Source organism: Pyrenophora tritici-repentis, chromosome 7 (genome assembly GCF_003171515.1).
Source record: "Pyrenophora tritici-repentis strain M4 chromosome 7, whole genome shotgun sequence".
Classification (NCBI taxonomy): Eukaryota; Fungi; Ascomycota; class Dothideomycetes; order Pleosporales; family Pleosporaceae; genus Pyrenophora; species Pyrenophora tritici-repentis.
In genome coordinates, this window is record NC_089396.1 from 2,266,290 (window position 1) to 2,293,156 (window position 26,867).

General features: G+C 51.9%; 9 protein-coding genes across 9 annotated transcripts; all 9 read right to left on the reverse strand.

The window, feature by feature from the left end:
- Positions 1-595: 595 nt before the first annotated feature.
- On the reverse strand, positions 596-1,211 carry PtrM4_132710 (RNA-capsid multi-domain protein; the record flags this gene model as incomplete). Its single annotated transcript, XM_066109092.1, has 4 exons — positions 596-645; positions 693-800; positions 876-1,136; positions 1,187-1,211. The coding sequence occupies 4 exons, from the start codon at positions 1,209-1,211 to the stop codon at positions 596-598; spliced, it is 444 nt and encodes a 147-aa protein (XP_065961084.1).
- Positions 1,212-1,620: 409 nt separating this feature from the next.
- PtrM4_132720 (PQ loop repeat protein) lies at positions 1,621-2,828 on the reverse strand (the record flags this gene model as incomplete). Its single annotated transcript, XM_001941271.1, has 2 exons — positions 1,621-2,645; positions 2,744-2,828. 2 exons carry the CDS (start codon positions 2,826-2,828, stop codon positions 1,621-1,623), a joined length of 1,110 nt encoding a protein of 369 aa, XP_001941306.1.
- A 591-nt stretch (positions 2,829-3,419) lies between these two features.
- Positions 3,420-4,432, reverse strand: PtrM4_132730 (uncharacterized protein; the record flags this gene model as incomplete). The annotated part of the gene is made up of 2 exons (XM_001941272.2): positions 3,420-4,094; positions 4,169-4,432. 2 exons carry the CDS (start codon positions 4,430-4,432, stop codon positions 3,420-3,422), a joined length of 939 nt encoding a protein of 312 aa, XP_001941307.1.
- Positions 4,433-7,277: 2,845 nt separating this feature from the next.
- PtrM4_132740 (Mucin domain containing protein) lies at positions 7,278-7,571 on the reverse strand (the record flags this gene model as incomplete). Its single annotated transcript, XM_001941273.2, has 2 exons — positions 7,278-7,386; positions 7,438-7,571. 2 exons carry the CDS (start codon positions 7,569-7,571, stop codon positions 7,278-7,280), a joined length of 243 nt encoding a protein of 80 aa, XP_001941308.1.
- Positions 7,572-10,906: 3,335 nt separating this feature from the next.
- On the reverse strand, positions 10,907-11,857 carry PtrM4_132750 (SpoVK, ATPase AAA+ class; the record flags this gene model as incomplete). Its single annotated transcript, XM_066109093.1, has 1 exon — positions 10,907-11,857. One exon carries the CDS (start codon positions 11,855-11,857, stop codon positions 10,907-10,909), a length of 951 nt encoding a protein of 316 aa, XP_065961085.1.
- A 3,692-nt stretch (positions 11,858-15,549) lies between these two features.
- Positions 15,550-16,619, reverse strand: PtrM4_132760 (uncharacterized protein; the record flags this gene model as incomplete). Its single annotated transcript, XM_066109094.1, has 2 exons — positions 15,550-16,268; positions 16,454-16,619. 2 exons carry the CDS (start codon positions 16,617-16,619, stop codon positions 15,550-15,552), a joined length of 885 nt encoding a protein of 294 aa, XP_065961086.1.
- A 4,247-nt stretch (positions 16,620-20,866) lies between these two features.
- PtrM4_132770 (uncharacterized protein) lies at positions 20,867-21,748 on the reverse strand (the record flags this gene model as incomplete). The annotated part of the gene is made up of 1 exon (XM_001941277.2): positions 20,867-21,748. One exon carries the CDS (start codon positions 21,746-21,748, stop codon positions 20,867-20,869), a length of 882 nt encoding a protein of 293 aa, XP_001941312.2.
- A 759-nt stretch (positions 21,749-22,507) lies between these two features.
- On the reverse strand, positions 22,508-23,665 carry PtrM4_132780 (SGT1, Suppressor G2 allele of skp1; the record flags this gene model as incomplete). Its single annotated transcript, XM_001941278.2, has 1 exon — positions 22,508-23,665. One exon carries the CDS (start codon positions 23,663-23,665, stop codon positions 22,508-22,510), a length of 1,158 nt encoding a protein of 385 aa, XP_001941313.1.
- A 510-nt stretch (positions 23,666-24,175) lies between these two features.
- PtrM4_132790 (1,3-beta-glucanosyltransferase gel1 precursor) lies at positions 24,176-25,585 on the reverse strand (the record flags this gene model as incomplete). Its single annotated transcript, XM_001941279.1, has 2 exons — positions 24,176-25,365; positions 25,417-25,585. 2 exons carry the CDS (start codon positions 25,583-25,585, stop codon positions 24,176-24,178), a joined length of 1,359 nt encoding a protein of 452 aa, XP_001941314.1.
- Positions 25,586-26,867: the final 1,282 nt, after the last annotated feature.

The following is a 26,867-nucleotide window of genomic DNA, read 5'->3' on the forward strand; positions in this document are numbered from 1 at the left end:
AAGTTGACGAACAGGCGGAAGCGGCAGGGTTCTACGGTAGGCCAGTACGTGTAACTGAAGTAGTTGTTGTGCGAGATGTTGGCGACGTGGTCGCGGGCGTCGTTGAGAGAGGTGAAGTAGAGGGGCCAGGTGGGGATGAGGGGTGTTAGACGGGCGACGTCTGCTGTAATGACGTCTGTGATCTTGGGTTAGCAGGATCGTTCTATTTGTGATGAGGGAAGGGGGTAGGGGAAACAAACCTCGTAGTGTCGCATATGAACCAGCAGCAGCAGGATGGCCACCAGCTTGCACCATAGTAGTAATACCACCACCGGGTTTCAGCATAGCAGGAGCGATACCCACAGCTTTTGCCATAGGAGCAGCGCCACCAACAGCTCTGAAAATACCACCAGCTTTGACCATGGCAGCAGCAGGACTACCAGCAGGCTTTACCATAGCAGCAGGAGGAAAAGCAGCAGCTTTGAAAGCACCACCAGCGACCACCCTAGTCACAGGCAGACGCTTCTGAATCCCCCTCTCAGCACCCTTCGCAACAAAACGAGGCTTGCACACCCAGCCCTTGGGCGGCCGCTCCTTGGTCAAGAAGAAGCCGGCTTCAAAAGCATGGCGCGCAGTGTTGAAATCCACAAAACCCATGTACTTTGCCTTTTCGACGCCCGGGAAATCCGTGTATGCAAAGTTCTTGGCAGCACAGGCGCGAGACACAAAGTGCTTTGCGAGCTGGGCGTCCAGGAAGATGCGCGGCCAGTCGGAGGGCTTGATGATGTTGAGGATGCGGTGGATGTCGGCTTCGATGGAGGCTGTTAGGTGGGTTAGTGGATGGGGTTCCAAGTGAAGACGATGATATGGGGAGGAATAGGCATGGGGGAACATACCTCGAAGCGCGTTCCTGTCTTCCATTGCTTTCTTCAGGTAGAACTCGCCTTGTTCGAATGCCTTGGCTGCGACGATGAAGTGCACCTTGTCCTTGATGTACTCCTTCTGTTGGAATGACAAGGTGAGGACGTTGGAGTACTTGAAGTCCTTCTTCTTGCAAATGCTCTCGACATAGGCCTTGGCTGCTTCAATGTCGTCGAAGTGCTTGGGGTAGGGGTAGGGGAGGGGCTCTGCTCTAGCGACCGCATCGGAAACGATTACTGTCATGTGTTAGTGGGGTGGTTTGTGGAAATGGACATGGGCAAGTTACCTTTCAACTGGGGTTGTATCGCCATGATGGAGGTTATAGCTTTGGATGCCGATGAAGTGTGATTTGATGAGTTTGGGTTGCAAAGAAGAGAATGTTTTTCGATGTGAGGGAAGAATAAGTATGGACTGGAGAAGACTTGATAACTTCATATATTGAGCCGTTACAATAACAGTGTCGAGGCCAGCTGGGGCATCCACCCGCCCAGAGCAAACGCTGCGAGATCGGTACAAACGCAGCGTACATCGCTCAGCAAGAGTCATCGAGATCGACCGGCAAACGCAGACCTCAGGCATCGATGGACTAGTGAGCGCTTGAAAATCCAAGAACCCGCTTTTTGTATTGTACATTCTGATGATTAACGGTATGCTCGCTGCGTATGATGCGCAGAACATGCCAGGAGCTTCTATCTCCATGGGATCTCACATGTCTTTTTGCTACTCCTCGTCGCTCTCATCGTCTTTCCTGTACATGAAATACTGGACAAAGACGCCTGCATCCAATAGGAGAGTGCCGAAGCTGCCCAGTAACCAACTCATATTGACGGCGATATATTTGCCATATTCAGCCCTTCCCTCACCGTCTCGACAAACGCCGTTGCCACACTTGGGCTTGTATACCAAGATACTCAGCACGTACGTCAGGTTGCCCAAACAGGCAAACAGAAAGAATAGCATGCTGATGCCTTCGGTGGACTTGCGGCGGTAATTGAGCAGGAGCTGTGGAACACGTGACCCAAGATAGAGTACAGCGCAAACGTATCCGGACACCTGACCCCAGAAATTGAAGTGCAAGCTAGATTCAGGTGAGGGGTCATGCTCGTCAGGCGGACTGGGGGCGGGCGAGTTCCGGGCGCTGAGGTACCAGCCAAAGACACCGGCGGCGCATACGAGGACAATGGTGCCAAGATTGAAGATGATCGTTTGCAGGCTGGATTGGGGCTGCTGCCTGACCGCAATCACACTATTCCGACGTCCCGATGTGGGGTCATCGTGGAGCGGTGTGACAGGTGAGAGATGTGTGCCGTCAATCGACAGAAAGCGCTCGCGGAATGATCCTTGGGAGTGGCCAGACCCACGTCGGTCGATATCGGAAATGCGCGGTCGCTGTACTTCGATCCCATTGCCATTATTGTTGTTGTATGGGGATCCGTTTGACTGTGGTCTGCGATCGGAAAGAAGTGGTGATTGCTCGCTGGCCACACTACTATCGTCGTCCGATTCAGGCTTCTTGTAGTCATCGCGTAAGGTGAAGCCTTTGTACCAGAAGCATTGAAGAAGCAAGACAATGTCAGCCAGTGTGTAGTACACAGCAAGAATGATCATTGTCGGCAGGACACCCTGGAGCACCGCTCCTATGATGTTGAAGAAGTCTCCGAGAAGCCATACTACGATGAAAACAACCGACAGACCATCTGCCGAGCTTCTCTTCCAGTTTTCTATGATTTGAGGTGAGAAGACCACTGAAACGCAAGTTAGCCGAGGTGGACTTCAGTCGTGCAACAACGCAGGACAGGCTCGTTGCATGAATTCGCAGTAATGCAGGATCAAAAGAACATACCGATCCAGCATGCGATACTTATCGAACCAAAAATCTGGCTGATGGCATCGATATCCAGGCGCAAGCCTTGTGCCGGAGGAAACATATTTGCTATGACGTATGCCACGAGATCCCAAAGACTTTCTCAGTCGCAGACTTCAAGGCGTACACTTGCACTCGCCCTCGCCAACGTACAAATGTCTTCAGTATTCTTCGATTGGAAGGTCGCGAGAAGTGGCGCACATCCGTAGCTTCCGTCACTGAAATTAGGTGGCGGGTAAGACGCGTGCTGGGAGCGTGGGTGACAGAGTACAACCAGCTGGTAGCTCAGCCACGAAAGAAGATGACAGGCTAGACGTCGGGTGAAGGTGGTAAAAATGTTTAAGAAGGGTCCTCTGATGACGACAGTGAATATCAGATGGAATCTAGAGCGCAATCGCTGGGACGACTGAGGGCTGGAAAAATCTCGGGCATGTGTACGTAATCTGGGGTTACAGGGATAAGCTTCTGCAGGAACACAAGAGCCGCATGCTAAGCGAACATGTTCGAGCACAGAACAGCATCACCCACGCGACATGTGTGTCGTTCTTTCGGGCCTATTGGGGCATATCATGAATTATAATTAGACGGCTTTAGTTTGGGCTCTGATGTGCCGTTCTATATCGTCACGTGTCTTCTAAAACCGGCATCATCCTATCTAGCCGGTTCCCTCCCAAAATTCAGCCGCACCCGCCAGGTCATCAACGTTGAGCAGATCAACACCCTCATCCCAGAGGATCCTCCATACTGCGTTCCTGGTTCCAACAGGGTAAGCCGGCTGGTTCCAATATCTGGCCATGATTCCCTTGTCATGAGCCCCATCAAGTTGGCTCCTCAGTGTCGCCAGCTGCGTGTCATTGAACTCGCGCTTGCGCACATCGCCGAAAGATGACGCAAAGTTTGTGGATGCGATTGGTGCCTCGTTGGCCGAGAGACTCGCATACTTGGTAGAGTTGAGTTCCGCAAGTGGCGCATCGAAGAACACATCGCGTGGGGACGACGCGATCACGTCAGAGAGCTGGGTGTTGCCGGTTCCAATAACGGTGACGGGGTTCTTGCGAAGAGTCTTGCCATCGTAGGTCGTCAACCAGTTACCACTTCGTAGAGGTTCCAGGGCTGCTAGCACTGCGGGCCAAGTCTCGTCGACTGCTGTCTTAATATCGATAAAAAAGTAAAGTGTCTGGCCACTAGACGTATCGAACACTCCATTCTGCTCGCCTGGCTGGACAAAGCGAGTGTCTGGGTTCTGGCGGTGCAGAGTATCCAGGATAGGCTGGATGTAGAGAGATTCAAGAGTACGTCTGTCAGTCAAAGCGGCAGGCTCGTGTCCAACCTTTGCAATGTTAGCCGTGTCGCAATTGAACATGGGTCCTATTCCGAGGCAGGGGAGGACCCCATCGTACTTACGTATAGCGTGCCATTCAACAGCCAAACATCAGCCTCAGTTGAAATGGCGCCCTGGCTCAATCCAGAATAGAATGGGACGTCGCGCCAGTAATCATTGTGGCTGTGAAACGGCTTCGGGAGGATGTTCCTCGTGAAATCCGTAGGGTACGTGTATTTCTCACTCTTGTCCGTGTTCTCCAAGATGTTCTTCAATGGTGTTTGCGGGCCGTAAGGGGCAGCGCTCGCCAGCGCCATAAGCGCACTAAGAGGAAAAGATGAACGCATGATGACGGCACAGCAAGAACGGAAGTGCGCAAACGATGCAAGTGAAATGCAATAGCTTTCTAGACAATCGAGACTTTACAGGAGCTATTTGAAGGGTGCTAGTTGATAGTCGACGGTTAATGGGCCCTTAGGTTGAAGTATGTTAATGACATGACTGGTGGGGAACCGGGCCAACAATTGTGGCTACTCCGCACACGTGCGGCACACGTGCGGCTTTGACGCGATCCTGAAGGTTCGCAATAGCCAAACCTGCTGAGAGCTTGTTCGCGCCTTCCTGTTTCTTATCTTCGTGTGTTCAACAAGAGCATTGAGATTATTGCTCTTATGCGATACCGGCCCGGTCGCTGCTGTGTTGTCGGTAAACTGATAGTTACGCGACGCGCGTATGCCTGAGCTTCCACTTGCTTATTCAGCGTGCTGCAGTCAACGAAGCTAAACACGTTGCTTGCATTCGCGACATGCCGGGGTTCCGTATCTGGCAATACTTTTATTATGCCTGATAGAACTCAGTCATCGTAACCTACTGAAAGCCAGGACCACCGAGACGTCAAGGTTAGTAGAGGAGTCTCTCGAGAATGGAATAGTAGAATGTGTAGAATGCGTGATTTGACAAGTCGAATTCTACACTGGCGTCTTGCACGAAATCCCCTCAAGTACACCTGTTGACCGCTTCCACACGCCCGAAAGCCCAAGGCAATAAATCCCATGCGACTCTTCGCCTCGTGCAGTTTAGCAACCTGTAGAATCTAGCAAGATGTAAATTCTTCCGCAACTGTTTTCCACATGTGTTCTCTTCGCCTGTATCCAAGTTAGTGACTTGGAGTAAATATTCAGATGACTTCTTACTAAAACTCCTAGCATTGACCGTCGAAATGTAGGGCGCAGTAAAAGCCTCGGCCATTAGCACTAGGGAGACACGCGCCTTTGAAAGGATTGCCCTTTGTTACAAAAGTTAGTCAATTTCTCCACTCATCCTGGAAGTAGCACACGGACAGAACGGTCGAGACTGTTGCAGGAGTCACATTTTTTGGCATCTTGGCATATTTCGTCGTCATCAAGATAGGCCGTGGCAAGAAGTGGAAGAAGAGCGAGGACAGCGAGGAAGCTTACATGTCTCTCGTTGACATGTTATTTCGGCGGTAAGCAAGCTGGGACCCTCGCCTCCTAAGATAGACTTACTTTATCGTTGGACTAATTGGGAGACTGATCATTTATGTACATGGGCGAGACGGCTGCGGGGTATCGGGATATCTTTCCCACGATGTGGCACGTGCAGAGATCGCAGTAGTTCTAACACTGTCAGAGGAGGTGGCCTTTTGGCGGCTTCTTATTGATTGCTGTGAGCAGAATGTAAGATGGTCCTCGCCTGCTCTCAGTCCATCAAGAGATGCAGAGTATTCACTGTCCCAGGTGGTGCATCCAGCGTCTGTGTGGTCGTTCAGGTGTTAGGAGAACCGCAGTAGTTGCTGTAATGGTAATCCCTTTTAGTCTTGCCCACCTCCTGCGACTCGGGGGCATTGGAGAATCTCTCATAAAAAGCAGCTACGGTCGCATTATCGTCTAGACCCACTATATAGCGAGCACTCAAAGTATCTTATCAAAGTCAGTGTGATCACCATACTACGCGTGCTGTGAAGGACGTACCGTAACAAAATCCTCTGATCATTTCAACCATGTATTCTCTTTCGCCGTTATAACGATAAATTTGTGCGGTGATAGCTGTGGACAGGTTGGCTCGGCAGGTAGTTCCGAGATCAGCCTCTAGGCTGCAGATCAGAGGAGCAACGTAAATAGAAGGTGTGTCTTTACCATGCAGTATCTCGGTATTGTAGTATCAAGCATGCGATGTTGATACTGATACAATGACGGTGCATCTGATTGCGAAACCTACTCGATCCTGCCCAAGTGGCGTTGGCCAAACGACGAACCCGCCGCCCCGCCTCGTTCACCGGATATGTATGAAAGTCGCGCGAGCCTTTACCTTGTTCGCAAGTTCTTGTAGTACTATAACCCACAACTCCGTTCTTCGTTCTTCGTTCTTCCTTCTCAAGCTTGTTTTGGTGTAGGTAGTTGAGTCTTGAAACAGGAAAAGTACGATATCGGTAGATCAAGTCGGCCCCGCCTTCATCCGCTCCTCCACGCTTCACCGGCTATCCCCTCGGACCTACAACGGCCTTTTTAACATCCGCATTTCAGGTTTCTGGATGAGATTCTGCGAGATATTAGTGCATTTTGAAACAGGCCCCTCTGAGTGGGTCCTCGGCCGTTTATTCATTGGTTGAAGCTGATCCGTTCGGCGTTGTGACTAGTGGCTCTAACCGTTTAACGTGGTCATGCGGGATTAAGACCCTGCATGCAATTGCTACCCAAGGCGTGCGGGCTGGGAAAAGTAGTGGGAGGTTGGAGAGCTGGGATGAACAATTAGCGCTCGGTGAGATTGTGGGGGCGACTATTGAGGACATGAATCTGAACATTGCTGATTGCATGATGGGGCGTCGACTAACCAGCATGTGTGCAGACTATAACAGGTTGTTGTTTTGGTATGTGGAGTGGTGGCACGGATAACCCGGACTTAATGATCAGGCACAGGAGTCACGCGAGAGGATGCAAGTAGTTGACGGAAGGTCCGCTTGATGAGACAATTGATTGTTTGTAAACAAAGATAACCGCTAAGTCGTTCAACACCGTTCCGTGCATGCCAATGGCATATGCTGACTATGAAACCCAAACGCCAACCGCTCTCATGAAATGGAACCAAGCAATAATCTTGGGCCATGTATCGCTAATGTACAAGGCGTCGCGGACGCTTGAATAGAAAGTCGTCGAGAATTATTGACGACGGTGATTATGAGCTGTTGGAGCGGACGGAGTCGTTGGATGAAGAGGCTCCACTCCGTCGGCGGGCCGAGTCGGTGGCAGTGGTGAGCTGGCGCTTGGTGTGCTCGTGCATGATCCTAGCAGAATGTCAGTGCTTGTTGCAAGTCACATGGAACGTCGCAACATACCTTTGGTACTCAGACATGGCTCGGTCCGGGTCGTTGAGGTCAAAGTGGTTGGCAAAGTTGTGCTGAGCGCTCATGGGCTCAGAGAAGCCATCGGAGACGTAGACTTGTTGGCGAGACTCAGTCATGGCGGCCATTGTAGAGGATGTTTAGTAGAGATGTAGTGGTGTTGATGTTCAAAGGCTTAAGTAAGCTGGAGAGATATGGGGAATGTAGATCGAAGATTTGTATGTGAATCGATGAGCCAGATGATGAAGATGGGAATTTTGGAATCAGCAAGCGGGATGTGAAATATATACCTTCTGGCGTCTCACAACGCACGCGCAACCTAGGCGGACGGAACGACAAGTACCCTTCTCACCGCGCAGGGCAAAAGATCGGCCCTTGATTGTCGGCTCTCTCTCCAAGGGCCCAGGGGACCCACCCACATATCCGCAAGCTTCGGCGCCCAAAGCGAGGGATCTACAGGGTCTTTCTACTTTTGTTTTAGACGACTGACCAAGCCAATCATGCCACGTCGATACAAACATCCCGGTTTGCCGTGGGTCTCCCTTCTGGGCATCGTGGCTTCTTGATGATGTCGCCAATGACGGTCCTTGGAAAGACGACAACCAGGGTGTTTAGGGGTCTTTCCACCATAATACACACTAGTCCGGTGGCTATCCATTGACGGTAGACGAAGAGCGTACCGCGTTCGCTGAATGGTGTCACGAATTGAGGTCACTCGGCACATGATTGTAGTGTATTTTCCCATGGAGCGGCAATGGTGAAATCGCATGCCGAATTCAATTACTGATGCCGTCAACACAGCACACAGCCCCGTCCATCCTCGGGACACAATGACGCAAATACCGTATCAATCTCCGACGGCACGGCTGGTGTCGTGGAGCACGGAGGCGCTCCAACGACGTCAAGTGCTCAACTACGAGACACATTCCACACAAGCGGGACAAGCCTCTTCCCTCCAGGCTGCAGAAGTGCAGCCAGGCTCCAGAGACAACAAAAGTTACCGTGCCCCAGAAAACGTCATTTTATCCCAATACAGCATAGATCATCGTGATTTCTGCATGGCTACATATAAGCGGGCCTAGCCTCATCTTTGCTTATGCAGGGTCTAAGCTAACCGCTCCTAGCACAGCCGTTGCGCTCATAGTTCCCACTGTGAACCGCTCCCAGCCAGCACCTGGACATGTTTTTGCCTGTTCATCGTCACATCTGACGTTATTCCACTTTCCCGCTTCCCTTCAGCCCCTCGCTTCGTCATGCAGGGTCTACTCAACCGACCAGCCCGAGTTGGAAGAACGCAGGTACCGGTATGACGAGCCTGTCTACCCACCCCTCCTTCATCCCTTACGTTATACGACGGCGACATGGGCTGCCTACTTTCCCGACATGGATGTTTTGCCTCTGCACTGGAGCAAGGCTGGAACGCCCTCGATAGACGGATCTACAGTGTCGAGACTCGCAAATCCCTTGTCCAGCCCAGCGATCATCTCAACCCCCGCCAACCACAAGAGGCGCACTTGATTTGGGCAGATCGACCTCAAGTGTGGCGTTCTAAAGATTTTCACCTTGCATTTCGCGCCTATCGAGTCAAAAATTCGCTCCGAGAAATCTGAATCAAAATTTGAGCGGAGAAGATGCAGAGTTCAGGCTTCGCGCGCAGTTTCGATCCCCTCCCCGAATTTTCGATGCCGCCGCTCAACGTCTGGACCGCTCCACACTTAGCTCCATGGCGGCTCACCTCCCACTGGCTCTCGACTCGATATTGCGACTCAAGGCAGCCTTGTTTCGAAAATGCCATTCGGATCCTACCAATCCTTCCACTAGTCTTTTGCTATCGTGCCTTTGAGGCGTCATGCCAACCCGCAGATCCGCTTGACAACTCTAACCACCCCACACCTCTCCTTCCTACCAAGGAAGGCTCACCGTCAACATGCCCGTCATTCTACACGCTACACAGCGACCATGGTGCTGCGGGTATGGCTGTCCGCTAATTGTAGGCGATGATGCTCCATGTGCATGTCATGTCTAATGAACCACGATTACCCGTCATTCAATCGGTACACCCCGAGAAACTACGTCGACGTTTGCCGCATGCGTCACTCCGGCGCGCGAGCCGAGTGATCTTGCACCAGCACTGACAGGCGTCTGGCGTGTAGTTTCACTTAGCATGGGTTGGAGAGCACGCGACTGACGAAAGAAGCCCTAGGCCCTCACCATTGCCGCCATCACCATTTACAAAGCTTCCGAAGACGGTACAGCAGTAGCCTACCACAGCTTGAGACCTTCTTACCATTGACACGCTGACCACCATCTTCGCGGCAAGGTATGATGTCATACTGCTTAAATCCGTGTAACCGCAGAAACCAAAGTCAAATTGTTCTCGAAATAGTCAAGTATCGAAAGCGATCGACATCAACACCACCACATTTGAATCCCCTGGCAGACCTTGTGTTCGTCATCAGGCGAGCTACCCGCTCTGCGCCCGCCTCCACAGCCTCCATACCGCTCCTGTATGACATAGCCGCTCGGCTAGAGGACAGAGAAGCCGCTCCTGTATGACATAATCGCACATTTGCTGAGGATAGGGGGAAATCCAATGTGCATGACGCTGCTGCACCCAGGGAAGACGTTTCGCAAGGGAGAATGCAAGCCACCTGTTTGTTTTGCGCAAACGCATGTGGGTTTGCGTAATTGTACGGGGCAGGGGCGCCGATGACGCACAGCGAGAAGGCCGGACAAAGCGTATGATGCAGCTCGACTGGGTCCTTTCAATAGCGGAATCTCTCACTATTCGCGCGGTCAAGCACGGCCAAGGAAAGCCGCAAGTTGCTTGATTTCTCGCGACACTCTTGTCTCTACATTTGGGCGTCGAGACTAAGTGTCTGTTGTACGCCACAACGGCCCGTGTGTGGAGACGTTGCAGAAATTCTCTTGGTATCGGCATCGTACTCTGAAAACCCACCAAAGCGTGCCTTTTGTAAAGTGAGGTGCTTCAGGGGGGCAGATAGCAACGCACCATGTATTGCGCATCTGCGCAACATTGCCAGAAGATGAAATTATCTCTCCTTGGACAAAACAAATCACAAGGTAAAGTGGTGCAAGCTGATTGGGAAAATAATTCTGTAGTGGCCGTTGGGATCGACTCTACCCTGCGTTCATCACTCGTGGAATTTTGGTACACTACCACTTGTCGACAGACGATTACAGTATTAAAACCATCCTATGTCTGTCACATCACTCACTCAGGAAGTCACACGGAAAAGTATTTTGTTGAAACCAAATTTATTTGCGATATTCATATATGCGAAATGATAACTAAATTCAAAGCACGATCAAAAACGTAAAATCAAATCAAGAATGTCGATTGGGGAGCTGCAAACACATGCTAACGCACTAGATTCTTCGAAAAGAATCAGAATCACCTCCACTACACGATCACACCAAGAGACAGTCAAGGCGCAACGCCTTACTTCTCAGAAACAACCTTCGTCCCCTTCTTCTTTGCCTCCAGAACGCTGTCGCGCCACTTGCACACCTCCTCAAGCGCCTGCACGGGATCGCGCTTCTTCTTGAGCAAGTAGCCCTGGACCTCTGCCGGTGAGAACGTGTCCTCGGGCAGCTGTTCCGCAAAACGCTCAGCCATGTCCGCGATGCGCTCAGGTGAGAAAGTATCGACCTTGGGAAGGACAGCAGTGACGAGCTTGAGAAAGTCTTCGTCCGGATTCTTCTTCTTGCTGCTATCCTTGACCTCAGTGGCGGCTGCCATGCGTGAACGGGCAAACTCCATCATCATCATCATCTCCTGTTGGTATGGGTCGTAGTGGGCGTCGTCACCAGGACCGTAAGGACCATCAGGACCAGAGTCAACAGAATCCTCAGCATCATCAGGGCCAGCGGGACTAGGGTCTGAGTTGGAGTCGAGCTCCTCGCGGCGCAATCCAGCGGGATCGATGTCCTCCAGCAGCACAATGCAGCGACGAGGCAGGTCCTTGAACAGCTGATTGAGACACAACTCAGTAAGACCACGTTCATTGAGCGAGATGCAATGCACATTCAGCCCTAAGATGCCAGCCAGGGCAAACGAGAGCGAAGTCTTACCCGTACCAGGAGGGCCATGGAAGAGGTAACCGCGACGATGAGGAATACCACGCGCCGTAACCGGCTGCAGATACTCATTGATATCGCGAACAAGATTAACCTTCTGCTCCAAATCAAGCGACACAGTGCTAATCGGGCGGGCCATGCGAGAAACAGAGCGCTCCCAGCGACGCTCCTGGGTATCCCTAGGCGCCGGCCGCCAAACAGCCGTAACACAAACCTCCTTCTCAGAATCCCAGACCTTGATGTTGCACAAGAGGTCCTTGAGCGGCTGCATGCTCCGCCCCAGACAACGAATCGTCAGGTTCTCCTCGCGCATGGCACCACCGTAACGGGTGGGGATGGCGTCGCCACGCGTGTGCGTCAACATGAACCAGCGGCCGTTGTGTCGGAAAGTCAAGTTACCGTAGTAAGGCACGTAATGCGGCGGCACAGTGCGGGACCATTTGGAGTAGTTGAAGATGCCAGTGCCATTGTCGATGATGTCTTCGTCGTCGTCGTTGTCTGAGTCGTAGCCACGCGCGTCGGTACCCGCGATGATGTCGCGAGACGTCGCAGTCATGTTGTGTGCTGAAACCCAATCCATGGTGCTATCGTAGAGATTGTCGGCCCTTTCAATATGCAGAGTCGAGACAAAGTAGACTAGAACGTAGTCGTACAGATACATGTAAACTGCACGACCGCTGTAGAATAGGGCCCAGAAGCCGAAGAGGGTGGGGAGTATCACACTCACGTCGACGCCGAGGTGGCGCTGGAGTAGCTGTGAGAGGAGGCTGTAACCGGGGAAAGACTGGTTCAACAGGAGTGATGGCAGGGCGCCGAGAGTCGTGTTGGATGTCGTGTTGGGACCGTCGAGGTCCATGTCGAGAAGCATTGAGAGATGATCCATGGTTACTGTCGGATTTGTGTAGCTCGTAAGTGTATGAGGAGTTTGGGAGGGAGAGATGAGAGGCCCATTTGTATTTGGATTGTCTGCATTGTGTTAGGGGAGGTGTATGTTGACTTGATTGGAAGTGGGTGGATAGTGTATCTACGAAGTGTTTTGACAGTGTTGTTGAACTGTTTTTGATAGTGTGTGGTGAAAGTTGTCATACAGTGAAGATATGGGATAGTCCTAATAATATCACAGCTAATATCTAGACTATGCCAAACGACTCACGACCACACAATTGCATCAGCCCTTGCGCCCTGAGCCATCCGTCCTGAGCCCCGCCCTTTAGCCCACGACATCCCATCTTTCGACTCACATTTAACACTATTGTCGCGCCCTAAATCACCGAGTTCTCCATGTCGTCAACCTTGCTAAACTCATCATTGTCGCCTGGCCCCCAAGGACTGCGCCGTATCTCATTCATATGAATTAGGTAGTGTATTTACAGCGGACGTCGATTATACAAGGGAATTATCTAGTATTTTCTATTCAGCCATTCACCTGTATCTATAGTCCACAATATACCGTCTTCTATCCTTATCCCACTGTTGACCTCTCCCTCCTCTCAGGCTAATGGATAATGTTCCTCTTCCACACCCACATCTTCGTTGGACGGAAAGTCTTAACCCACTCAAGTACCGCTTACCGTATGTCTACATTTACAACAGATCCTGGCATAGGTCATGCGGCGCCAGGACGGTCTCAAAACTACTAAAGGTACACTGTGTTTACTGTAGCATCAGATTCTCTAATGATCATGACAGCCAAGGCAAAGCAAGGTAGAGATTTACAATTACAACTACAATAACGTGAGAAGACCTAGCCTAACAAAAGGACATAGTGCTCCAAGCCACGCAAGACGGTACAAATCTAACGACTAGGTCATTCCACACATCGCATCCTATCCCATCCTATCGCAGAACTAAACCTACCACCACGCCTTACTACATCCACCATACAACCCACTATACAACCCGCCATCCTACCACCTCATCCCTACAAAACACCCCCATCCATCTCCCCCCCAAGCCACCAAGCCACCAATCTACCCACCTCGTCACACTTCCCCTACCACCCTTACCACCCTTCCAATACCACCATCAAAATAACCGACCAAGCACTTCCACCAAGACTTTGCCTAGACAATCTTACACTCCGCCAAGGATAAATATCACGGGTAACCGTATCCCTCATATAACCGACTGACCGACCGACCGACCGACCTTGCAGCGGTGTTATTATTCCTTCGTATTATTGTTATTATTATTATTACTGCTAGCGTGCTTTGTGTGTGTGTGTGTGTGTGTGTCTGGACTCCGGCCATTGCTGACTGACGGACTGGGTTTTGTCGCATTAATGTCACTGCTTCTGTTTTGTTGTGGAGATTGGATGTTGGGAGGAGGATGATGCGGATGCGGATGGGGATTATTTGTTGATGTTGTTGTTGATATTGTTGTAATTATTAGGGTTGTTGTTGATGCGTGCGTGCGCGTGCGAAGGGGGAGATTGGGTGTAAGAGGGGAAGTTTATGCGAGATAAGTATGCTGGATAGACTAGTGCGGATATGGGAGTTAGACTAGCAGAGCCTTGTAAAGGGGGATTGTAAACATGTTGACGACATCGGTTGGGAGAGTTTGGCATCCATCTTCATGTGGACAATAAGCAAAGTACTGCAATCCAGATGATGTAAAATCAGACAGCAATAATCAAAACAGTTCAATGGTATCATGGCTCGCGCTACAAGACATCTTCCTTTGTTCTACCTCTCGTCTCCATCTTCTTCTTCTTCTTCTTCTTCTTCTTCTTCTTCCCCAACATGGAGACAACAACAAAACACACACTTGTGATCGATCCCCCTTGTGTCCGGCACAGCCTTCCACATGGAGAGACAAGGAAAAGGGTGAAAGCATCCACAAAGTAAAGTAAAAAAAAAGGCAAAAAAAAGAACATAGGAGAAAACAAATTTCCTCTCCTCGCTCTTCAAACATCGCTCTCAACCACCAAAAGCAAATAAACCTGTGGTTCCAAAAAGGTTAATTCTGCTCGCGCCACCATCTCTCTCCTGGTTTGGCAAAACGACTGTTTGAGTGTTCGAAACCGTAACCCCATGTTGACAGAAGCCAAGAGCGGTGAGAGTGGTGGCAGAAGTCGGTTGAGAAGAGATGGAGAAAAGCTGCGCAAGGGGGGGAGAATGGTATCTTGTATTTGCTGGTCGTTCGTGATCAAAGAAAGGTAGAAAAGAAAAGGAATAAAAAATAGTTATCGAAACGCCATGTGTCGCATGCAAACCCGTTGTAAATTTTCCAAGAATGCTACGTTTGTTGTATATGTGTATATGTGTCGTGAAGAAAAAGCTTTGCTCTTTCTCAGCTTAATCACTCTCTACTACTACGGAAAAAATGGGTGGTAGAAGAGATGGAATACAAGAAGAGAAAGGCTTTAGTGGCGGCCCAAAAGACCGTGCTCGCGGTCGCGGCGGTGCTTGTGAGCGTGGCGGCGACGCTTCGAGTCGACGGTAACGTAGGTGATGACTTCCTTGATGACAACCTCGTATACGACACCGTCCTTGACGTAGGTGCTGGTGGAGATGATGGTGCCATCGTCTTCGGCAGGTTCTGCGACGGGAGTGATGGCAGCGGCGGGGGCAGCGGCGGGCGTGGGAGAAGACGAAGACGAAGACGAGGATGAAGGTGCAGCGTTGATGCCAACGTTGATGCCAACGCCGACACCGACGTTGTAGACGGAGATACCACCGGCACCGGTAGAGCGAGCAGGGGCGTAGGATTGCGTAGACATCTCAACGGAAGAGAGGACAGGCTTGTTTGGCTTTCCTGGCGAAGCGGCTCCAGCAGGGTCCGCGTAGCCGGGACCATATTGGACAGGAACGTTACCGCAGAGACCCTCGACGGGACCGGCGCAGTCATCGTCGTCAAGGATCTTGGGCATCTCCTTGATCTTGCACATGTTCTGCTCGAGTTCGGTTTGCAGGGATCCAGAGAAGACTGGGCAGTCCTCGACACGGCCAGAGAGGTTGGTGCAGGTGTCGACGGCTTGCTGAAGGGTGTCGACGTCCCAGCCGTTCATAAAGTCACCGTGGTATCCGCAGCCTGTCCGATGTTAGTTGCAGTGCTTTGGTAAAGGGCATGGAAAAACATACCGGTGGGGTCACCGTTGGAGAAGAGGAATTGACCAGGCACTCCCTTGAACTTGTACGTGTCCCAGATGGTCTCGTAGAACAGCGAAGGCAGACGGGTCTCGTAGCCCTTGGGACATTTGCCACCCTGAATCATGTCGGGGTAGGCGACGTGGCTCTTGTGGTCAGGAGCGGTGACGTCCTTGCCGTTCCAGCAGGATTGGAAGAAAAGCTCAGCACGGATACCGTTCTTGCAGTGGGCATCCAAGTACTCCTTGCTGGGCAGAGTGTGGCGGAAACGCGAGCCCTCGGGGGCAATGTCGTAGTTGAGGCAGTTGAAGCCGAGGGCCTTCTGGCCAAGGGCGAATTGAGTCTTGTCCTCTGGGCCCCAGGACGAGGTTGGCGGGTCTGGAACGGGACCAGTGAAGTTGCGCAGACGGGAGTCACCGGCAACCATCTCGAAGCCCTTGGGAAAGGCCTTGATGTTTTCGCCCAAAAGGAGGTAGTATGCAAGCATACCGCCAACCTGAGGAACAACCTCGGTCATGCCGTCCTCGTGGACAAAGTGGAGCGAAGGGGTCCAGTAGGCGGACTTGTCGTCGCTGAACTGGCATGACGTGCACTCAGACTCGCGGAGCATCTCATAGGTAGTTGATTCACCAAAGTCTGTCAACTGTCAGTCACTTGTCATGGCGAAACAGGGCCTGCATCAGACACTTGGGCATCAAGGACTGGAACACTGCAAGACGGGCCAGGTAGTGCTCGTTTTCGGACACGTTTGGCCGACTCACATGACCACGTGGTTCAATGCGATGTGGGTCCAAACAGAAAAGGGAACGGTGTTTACTTACTACCACCACCGTGGATGGTGTGACTGTGGGATGAGGCGATTCCGAAGTCGACGATAGGATCGAGACGGGCGAGACCTGTTCGGGCACGGCAAGGCATGCGCCAGAAGGCGTTGGCAGATCCCGATAGGACCGCGGCAGCCGCCGCGTAGGAAGCGACAGACTTCATGGTAACGGTGGTCAAGTTTGTGTTTTGCTTGAATGGCAGTTGAGTGGTGTCGTGATAAAGTAGGCTGAAAGTGTTGGAGATTGGAGGGTGCTTTTTCAACAGCTCGGTGGCACTTGACGATCTGACGTTCGGGGACAAGGCGAGGTGGTGTTGAAAGTATCAGCCGCCAGGACTCTCCTGCGCTTCAAACAGTGTAAAGTGAAAAGGAGTGGAACGTTGTGTCGAGACAACTGAGGCTGGATAGCGAATGTTTGAGCCAAAAGAGTGACGAGCAAAGGAACGAAGGCAGCAAAGCGAAAGGGAAAAGGAAGAGGGCCCGAGGGGATTGAGCGGTTATCACCACGGAACCATGCCGATGGGCATCTCCTAGGGGAGATGAAGGAATGCTTTGGTTTAGCGAAGTGAAACCCTAGGTTAGCGCCATGGCATGGGAGGGCGTGACAAGGCGCTGCCGTGGCTATGGTTGGACCGTGATGCGCTGCACACCGGCCTCTAGACCAGGAAGGGGAAGCTGAAACATGTCAGTAAGGGGAACGCAGTTGTCGATCCTAAACATGGGTTGGAAGAAGGGCAGCCTTGCAGCGTGCCTGCAGTACTGCGGTACTCAAAAAGCCGCCGTCGTGGACATGATGCGCGGTGCAAGCCGTGGGATGTGGATGCGCGCGAGTTGCTTTTTCCGTCTCTTGTACTAGGCACAGACAGAGATACACTCGGCTCCGCTGGTCTTGCACGCTTCTGCCTCACCATGATTGTCGGCCGATTCGCTCCACGTGTGCGCTGCTCATGGCTCATCAACTCAGCTGCATTTGCCCATTTCCTTCCCCTGTCCATTTCAGCCTCTGCCTGTCCCCGTCGGCCGTTGCACCCCCCGTGGCACCCCCCGTGGCACAGTACATAGAGCCGGGTCAGACTGGGATTGGATCGTCGCCATGCTTGCTGTAATGGCGGCAACCCGTGCGCAATTAGGCCATTGCAATCTCTGATGCTCTTTATCGCGCAGAAATGAGAGACTAGAGAGTGCTAGAGACATGGCCCCAACTGAAGGCCGTCGTATCACGGCCATGACGGCAATGACGTGCCCCACTAAAACCGACATATCGCAATTGCCAATTGCCAAAGCGGATACCGGCAATGGAATGGCGTCCATGTCATCGGTGCCATGTCTCCTTTTCTTTTTTGCCCCAAGTTGCAGTTCCAGAAGTTCCACACACATGGGTCCACGACTCCTTTTGCCCTGCTTGTTTGTTTGCACCGGCTTCGCATGTTTGCACAGTAGCAATATCTCACGACTCCGGTGAGCTGCGGCCGCCTGCTTACCCTCCTCTATTCGCTGGTACCCTAGGCGGGAGATTGCGCCAACACTGCCCAAGACCATCTGACCGGCGCGGCAATAACGCGGCGAAGCGCGCAAATACTGTACAGTAACGAGGACAAAATCTCCATGACCACGTCGCCACCGTCACAGCCGCCTGTTCACGGCCCTCCCTGTACGAGGCCGAAAGCATCTGCTGCACCGCGGCACAGACGTTGCACGGCCGCATGTTCCCCTTAGCAACTTGTCCCAGAAGGTCAACCGCCCACTGTATACGCGCCGGGATGCCCCTCGTCTTTTCATGCCAATTCCCGGCCCGGGTCCATACAGCCTATCGATACCATCGTGTTCCTGCAGTAGCGCCTAAATCATCAAAAGCTCCTCTGATTCGCCCTGTCTATTCTTGCTGAAGCACCTTCATGCACCATCCCGGCCCCCTTCTCACCTCAGCTCTCTCTCTCGACACATGTCCCCTCGCACAACCTGCAAATAATGTTTTCGTCTGCGTCCCGTAATATTCGTGCCCCTCTACATCTAAGCACTAGTTACCTAATTCCATCTTACCTTGTCGCCCCCCATCCCGGCCTGTGGATACCAACACTGTGGACACAACCCGCCCGGATCACCAACGTAGATACCAGCCTCTGTCATCACATCGTCTCTCCACTCGTCATCGACACTCAACATCCCTGTCCCCGTATCGCGTCCAGGCACGTCTTGATCCTCACTGGTCCTTACAGCACGACCCGCCTCGTACCTGTTTCATGGGCCGAAGCACCGTACTTCCACTAGTGCTGTCTTTTTATCAAATTACTACCGTGTCCTGTTTACCATCTTTTTCTTCATATACGCCCATCACTCACATACACCTCGCGGTAGGCGCCCATGTAAAGACGTCTTGCTATGTCGAGTATGCGTTTCACAAGTCTGTGATATGTCATGTTTGAAGCGTAGACATGGTTATTGTCGAGTTGCTCTATTCAGGCTATCGCTTAGGGAAAGAGTAAGGCTTTGCCTCGTCCATGATGTGTACGTGTTTGTTGATATGAGAAATCGGTAGGATGAAGACGCAAGAGAAGAGTAAAAGTCGAACGTGTGTACATGACTATTATTTATACTGGTTCGAGAGGCTTATAAGCTCTCCAGGGTCAGACCCAAGAGAGCACTGATGCTCTGGATGCTTTTGATGGTGGACAGTCTATGACCACGACACTCATAAGAGTGCTTACCACGCGCCAAAATTGATCAGAACAAGTACGAATGTACGTGCATCTCACTCATTCAGATGGTCCAACCACCACTTTCCTACTCACCGCTGAACCAAACTCTGCACCTTGATTCCCGCGATTTGGCATTCCCACAAATACCCCATGTCTATTCCATGGCCTCCGTAACGCCATTACCCAATTCTTCCACTTGCATACCGCCTTCTCATCGCTAACGTAAGAATCAGACCACCGGGAGATCCAACACCCTTCGTATTCGCATGCTCGACTCTGCTAACCGCTGTATTTCCTTTGGAGCTATGCGTTTGTTGATTGCGACTGCCCTTGAGAAACCACTTGCCACCTCTCATTCTCCTGTACACAACGATACTACCGCTACTCTGACGCACTGACAATCTTCGACAGCAACTGAAAACCATGTGTACGTGCATGGGCAAACATGTAGGCACCCGCGATCGTCTGACAAGTCCTATCTAAACGGAACCTCCCACCTACCACTCGCATTGCCCGCCCTCACTTCCCCGTCCCACGCACATACAAAACTTTCTTCACTAGCTGCATGCCACTAACTACCCCCCACCCCACTCACTACCAGAAAATTCAACACAAGCAAGTCCGACCCTATATATGCACACTAACCATAGACCCCCCCCTCATCTAATTCACTGGTATACTCTTCTCTAAGCCAATCCAAACCACCAATTCATCCCCATCACCCAGCCATCAATACTAGTCTGTACCCCCCCCAGTCAGGCCCGTTCCCCACCTCGCCAATCTTCAAAACTAGAACAAAGAACCCCCTTGCTAAACCCACAATCAAACCATATTGCGCGGGGCAAAGGAGGAAGTCCTGTTTCAATGATGTCATTGGTCAGAAGTAGATTAGGACGGCTGGGTAGACTACAGACGTTGTGTCTCTTGTATGGAGCGGGTTGTTAGATTAAACGTTACCTATGTCTCAGGTATACACCTGCTCCCAGCCGTGTTGCCAAGAAAGTCTTGTTTCGGGTATGTAGTGACTGCGCTGGTTTGTATCTTTGTGACGGGTACCGGTATAGACTAGTAGTACTAGTGGTTTCTCCATGGATGTCGTACTCCACAAGACAAGAGATCGTCAACGTATCAGTGAAAGAGAAGATATTTCACACATCTTTACGGTAGCTTTGCGATACAGAGTCGAACGCCCCATTACAACTTCCCCCCTCCTTCCCTCAACGGCACATCCTTCCACGCACCATCAAACCCACACCCCCTCACCCACTCCGGCGCCCCCGCCTCCAAGCTCTCCACCGCCAACAACCCAACCTTATCCCACATCCCGCCCTTGACTTCAAACCCGTCCCTCCCCTCCCACTCTTTGCAAACCCGCTCTGCATTCGCAATCGCCCTTACCAACTTGGCCGCATGCCCATCGTCATCAATCTGCTTGACTCTCTCAATCACACTCGCCAGATCCCCCTCTTTCTTGGGCTTGTAGTCTGTAATTTCTTGTAGTAGGAGCGGGGGACAACCGCGCGACACGTACATTGTGATATCGGACCATATTTTCCAGTTTAGCAGGCGCCGCTGTGTGTGGGGGGAGAAGGAGGGGGTTGCGAGGAAGCGGGCGAAGAAGATTGAGGCGTTTAGACAGTGCATATAGAAGAAGTCTAGTTTAGGTATGTGAGGGGGGTGTTGGGATGTGCTTGTGAAGTAGACTGTTCCCTGCGTTAGTCGTGACTGTCGATGGTAGGTAGAGTGCTAGAAAGAGTGAGGGGGAACATACCAGTAGCATTAACCATCTCCGCCATCTTCTCCTGTAAATCATCACCTTCTTTTACAAAACACTGTGTAGCCATCTCCACCATCTCAGCCGGCGCCCGCTTCAAAATTCCATCGCGGATCTTATTCGCATCGCCCTCCTGCGCCGCCGTCCGCATTTTCTCATTACTCCTACACTCCTCCAGCACCTGTACAATTGTCTTCCTTCCCCCAACATCCCCAGCCTCTCTTTCTTTGACTTTCTCCTCACACCCCACAAACAACCCCTTCATCCACGCCCCATGCACCGCCGCCTGCGCCAACGCCTCAGCAATAACACCTGGTTGTTCAAACTCGACCCCAAACCCGAGATGAATCAACGGATGCAAAAACCCCGCATACAACCTCACCAACAAATCATCCGCCATTTCCGTCCCCGCAAAAAGGTATTCCTGGAGCGTAGCCTCCCACCCTTTGTTATCAATCTCCTCTTGGAAGAAGACGAGGAAATCATGGTAGTACTTTTCTTGTCCGAGATAGTTTTTGAAACGTGAGGGGTCCTGCATGCCGCTCACGATGGAGGGTTGCAGCGGCTCCGGCGGCCGCTGGTACGAGGCGTTGTGGTCGTAGGCGGCTTGGAGTTGGGCGGGTGTGGCGCCGAGGGCGAAGAGGGTGAGGAGGTGGTGGGCGATGTGGTTGTGGAAGCCGTCTTGGTTGAAGAAGATGTGGTGGTTTTCATGGTTGGTCTGTAAGAGTTCGCTGGCCTTGGTTGCGCTCTCGGGGGCTAGGTTTGCGACGTGGAATTGGGGGGTTTGCGAGGCGGAGAGCTGGATTTTAGATGCTGTTGCCATTGTTCTGGGGAGGAAAGATGGTGGGATTCTAAAAGGTTGTGATTTGCTTGTGCTGTTACGGGTTCTTGATATCAGATGGAGTATGGGCTTTCGTGTGACGAAAGACGTGCGTCCGACTCCGAGGAACATTTACGAGAGTAGGACTCAATCTGCATCCAGGCAGAGGAGTACACACGATTTCAATCGAATTTCCATTTGCATCATACTGATATATGCCTTGGTGGAGCGCAACGCCTCTCAGCTGCAGGTAACTCAATGGCTATGACGTTTGTGGGGAATCCCTGGACCTTAGGATCGCCCCCCATTACGAGCCTATTACTAACCGTCAATGTCGGCTCGGCCTTTCGGCGGACGTACAACGCGACGTTAGTCAGGCACCGGCAACAATTGGAAATGGGTTTGGTTACATAAGACTATGTGGATTAATTGAAGTTTGTTTCTGAGTTTGTAGTTCTACACCACTGGGTGTTCTGCAAATGCAGAGTCGCTACACAGATTTCAAACACCCTTTCTGAACACCGTATCATGCAGTAGCCCATGGCTTGAGTAAAATAAATGATACGAGAAGTCCGTAGTCGTGCCGAGCAAATTACTTCGTGATCAATGTGCATGACTCAAGCCCACGCAACTTCTCGTGTGAACTGTTAGCCCCTTGAAAGTACCTTGTTGAGTAGTACCTGAGTCATGGCGTAATCCACGGATGTCGAGGGCGAGATGGGATCAGAGTGAGTGTCTTCTTTGAGCAAACTGTGAAGAATGCTAGTACTTTTTCGCCTCCATGCCCTCAGGGGGCTCAGGCACTACTGTCTTATTTCCTACATTAGACCAATCAGTACTCAGAACGGTACCGCCACTCTCGGAGTAGCTCTTCATCATGGCGCGCTGCTGCTCCGGTGTAGCCCCGCTGTATAACTGCTTGAAGAAGCGCGATGTCTCGTCACCGCCGTCGAGCTCATCCAAGTCGTCCAGATCATCCACTACAACCTTGTCCCAGTTCTTCGCGCCCGACTTGGATGAGGTTGGGTATGCAGGAGCTGGCCCTTCCCGGATTGGTACAGTGACTTCGGTAGTTGACTGCTGAGCGGTGGTCGAGTCGCTTTGGCCTACGTCGGCAGGACGCTCAAGCTCGTGCCATCTCACACCCGGCGATGCCTTCCGCAGTGTCACCTCCAATTTGTTCGGCGTAATTCGATACTTGGATTGCGCAGGGTCGATGGATGCGTAGAGGGGATCGACGGCGTAGCTATATTCGGAGGCCGTGCCATCAATAGGGAATGAGATGTAGACAGACTCGTCTTCGATTTTGACGTCTGCTCGGTCTTTCGATATGCCCTTGGCCATGATGGTGAGCGTTACTGTATCGTGAACCTGGTACCAGTCGGTCTTGATCTTGTTCAGGGGAGTCACCGCGATGGGAGTCGGGGCTTGTCCTGTGGTCTGCTTCGAGGCAGACTCCTCGACCTTGGCCGGTGCGGTAGGCGCTGACGCTGTAGGGATCTCGACAATCGGCGTCTCCTCTATAGTCGGCTTGCGCTCGTCTTCTGGCACGTTTTGGAGCTTCGCGGCGATCTTTGCTTCCCAGATAGGCAGCATCTTGTCCTTATCATCAAACACCTTCACTATGTTTAGAAGGAAGCTGGCGTCTGCAAACTTTCCAAGGTGGTAAAGGGCGACAGCGCGTCGGAACTGGGCATCCTTGATGAGCTCGCGTGTGCCGCGCTTCTTCGCAAGTACCACGGCGATTTCGGCATCCTTGAGCGACTCTGTGTGCTTGGAAGTACGCTGGTAAGCTGTAGCGCGACCGATGTAGTATTTGACAGCGGTAGGGTTGACAGAAAGGGCCTTGGTGTAGAGCTCGATGGCTTCGTCGTGACGGCTGGCGCTGAGCGCTGCATCGGCTCTGTGAGCGTCGTTCATGGCGGGGTAGTATATACTTGGACCGAAGGATAATAGAAGAAACCTGGGAAATTTGCGGGAGTTTTTACGATACCGGGCCAAGCAGATTGACTTTATGTGAATACAAGCCCGAGGGCTGGTGATTGGGTTTGATGTCCATTTTCGCAGTCGCGACCATGGCCATGGAAGCTTCCATGGAATGCTTCCTTCCCAACCCGATGATCAAACGCCGCTAACCCAATCGGTGCAGCCTCGGAACACTCCCAAGCAGACTTAGTCCAGTAACACACACCAAGAGCAGTAATAAGTATACAAAGTGAAAATGGTAGAATAAAGTATTAAAGTATATCACAAAGTGAAATGGATAGAATCAAGTATATTTATTTGTATTTGGTGAATGCCACAAGACGCCTGCAATGACGGGCCAAATATGTGCTATGTCGGTTTACAATGGCCAAGGAAACTCTGGGAACAAACAAACAAACAAACAAACAAACGGACACAACTCTTCACTCTCCATAATAACTCCATCTAAAAGAGAAGCACAGCACCAAAGATAGCACTCGCAGCGATCATGCCGACGAAGCGAAGGGGCACATCGAGACCAGCAGCAGCACCCTGGCCGCCGCCACCACTGCCACCGGATCCGGGAGAGGGAGTGCGGGTGGGGCTTCCAGAACCGGGAGTAGCTGTAGACTCGCTGGGTTCGCCAGAAAAGTGCGATCCATCACCCTCAAGACCAGGACCAGTACCAGCACCCTTGTCCATGAATTCAGTCGCCTTTCCGGGGATAGCAGGTAGGTTGGTTCCCTCGACTTGCCAGTCGTCAGACTCGGCAGGGCACTGTGAGGCTTCGCCCTGCTCCTTGAAGCCGCCGTTGCCTGTAGGGTTGGCAGTTGCCTTGTAAGCCTTTGCGAGTCGGTCGAAGTCGGCGTTGGTATCGATCTTGCCGTCGCTGCCAACCTCAACAAGACCGTAACCGTTGGGCTCGACAGTGTATTCGTAGACAAGGCCACCAGAGTAGACGCTGGTCATGTTCTGAGAGTACAAAGCGGCAATCTCGTTCCACTCGCGTGTGTTGGTGTTGCAACCAAACTCGGACAGAAAGATGGGCTTGCTGTAGTTGGAGTACAGCTTGACCTTCTGGTCCCAACCAGACTTCTTGAAGTCAGACGGGTCGCACCAGGAGTAGTCGTTGAAGGCGAAGAAGTCACTGCGCTCGTCGTCGGTACCGCAGTTGAAGTACGTGGCTTGCTGATAGATGTTCTCAGAAACGTCGGCGGCGGAGTAGCCGACAGGGATAGGACGGCTGGCCCTGTTGGAGATGTACTGCTTCATGTCACGGGTGACGGCCTTGATGTAGGGGGCCGCGTTGGAGTTGTTCTTCGCGTTGATGACCTCGTTTCCGGAAAAGAAGAGGAGCAGATTGCTGTAATCGGCAAATGCGTCAATCGTGGCGAAGACAGACTGCAGGTACGCGTCGTTGTACGAGCGGTGGAGAGTGTCCTTTGTCTCACGGTTGAGTGAGTACTTGGGAGTGTTGGCATCGAGAGCTAGGTAGATGCCAGCATCGTCGAGCATCTTCATACCCTCATCGTGGTTCTTCGAGTTGTCGATGGTGTAGATACGGATGGTATTGATGCCGAGCGACTTGAAGTTCGCTACATCACGTCTGAGGCTGTCAAGGTTAAGCAGCGGATCGGCTGCGTCTGCTGCACCTCCTATAGCATTATTAGTATCTTGCTAAACTGTTCCTTGCCGACAGAATGTACCTGGCTGGTAAGCGACACCACGCATGTAGAACCGGTCATTTCCCGCGAAGAAGGCATTGCCCTTTACGGTGACGGGTGGCAGGTTTCCCTTTGATTGACGTGCGACAACGTTGGCAAGGGCGGGAGAGACAACAGCGCCCAAAAACGAGAGCACGAGATAGGCCTTCATGATGACGGAGAAGAAGAGATGTGATTAAAAGACGGATAGATGCAGCAAGTGAAAGTCTTAACGAGTGACTGGTAAGTAAGTGGAAAAAGCAGACCTCACACGGTGAGCATTGAGATGTCAAAGCAGAAGCCGGGATGGCAAAAGTATTTGAATCGGCACTCAAATGTCTTGGTGTCCCCGAGTGCTACATGTGGAACTTGCCAACCCTCATTACCTGTCTGGAGCGGCTGTGCGCCAAGTCGATGGCGTTGGCGGGCGTGCAGAACTCGCGGAGTCCAAGCAGCCAAGTCTATAGTGGTGAATTAGCAACGCCGTGCCGAGCCTTGGTCAGGGGCAGTCATCCCCAATAACTGGCAGGCGCACCACTGGACAAGCTCTTGACAACAAACGAAATTGCGCGTCACACAGCCTCCTTGAGAAGATCACGACTTGTTCGCCGCTCGTGGTCATTTTGCCCTGTTGTGAAGGGGCGATCGCGACTCTGAAAACAGAGACAGCGCTTGGAGCTTCGTAACGGAGATGACAGCCGACGCGGCGTATCCGGGGAGCCTGGTCCATGGAACGTCAGCCTGTAGCCATATCGATCGAGCGCATTGCGATGCAATTGTAATGAGCTGTAATTGTCTTCATCTGTCATCATCCGCTACGGTGGCAATGTCGGCCGCCTCGTGCTGCTGCCATGCCTTGCGGCCCGTGAAGATCCACTCTTTAACAGGTCGAAAATTGGAAAAGCAGCAGCCCGCATAATCTCTAACAATCTGCTGTGTGTTGAGCGAGTTGTCAAGTTGCACGGTGTTGGGTAGGCGTGGGTGGGTAGCAGCTGTCGCATCCGAGATCCCGTTTTCCACCACCACGGCGGCGAAGATGATCCGCTCGGTTAGCTTCTTCCGGGGCGCCCCCCGTCTTGCCTCTCAACACATCGATCCTTCTCAACACATCACCCGACTGCCATTTTCTCTCTGCTCAAATCTGCGTTGAACCAACACACAGAATCCCATCGCCAAAACTCTGGTACACGATGGATCGTGTCAACTTCACCCTGTTGAGATTGGGTGTTTGCGTTGAGACTAGGGTCCGTTGATGTCTGCAGCGAAAAACAATAATCAATAAGATACACTGATGATTCTGCAGGATTTCCGTCATATACTGTGTTATTTGCTTTCACGTCATAGCGCGACGAGCGTCTTGGCTTGTTTCATTTTCATTTGCTTACCGTCTTCAAACACCTTCAGTTCAATGCATCCGATCGCTTACGTCAATCATCGGTATGTTGTGGTGAGCT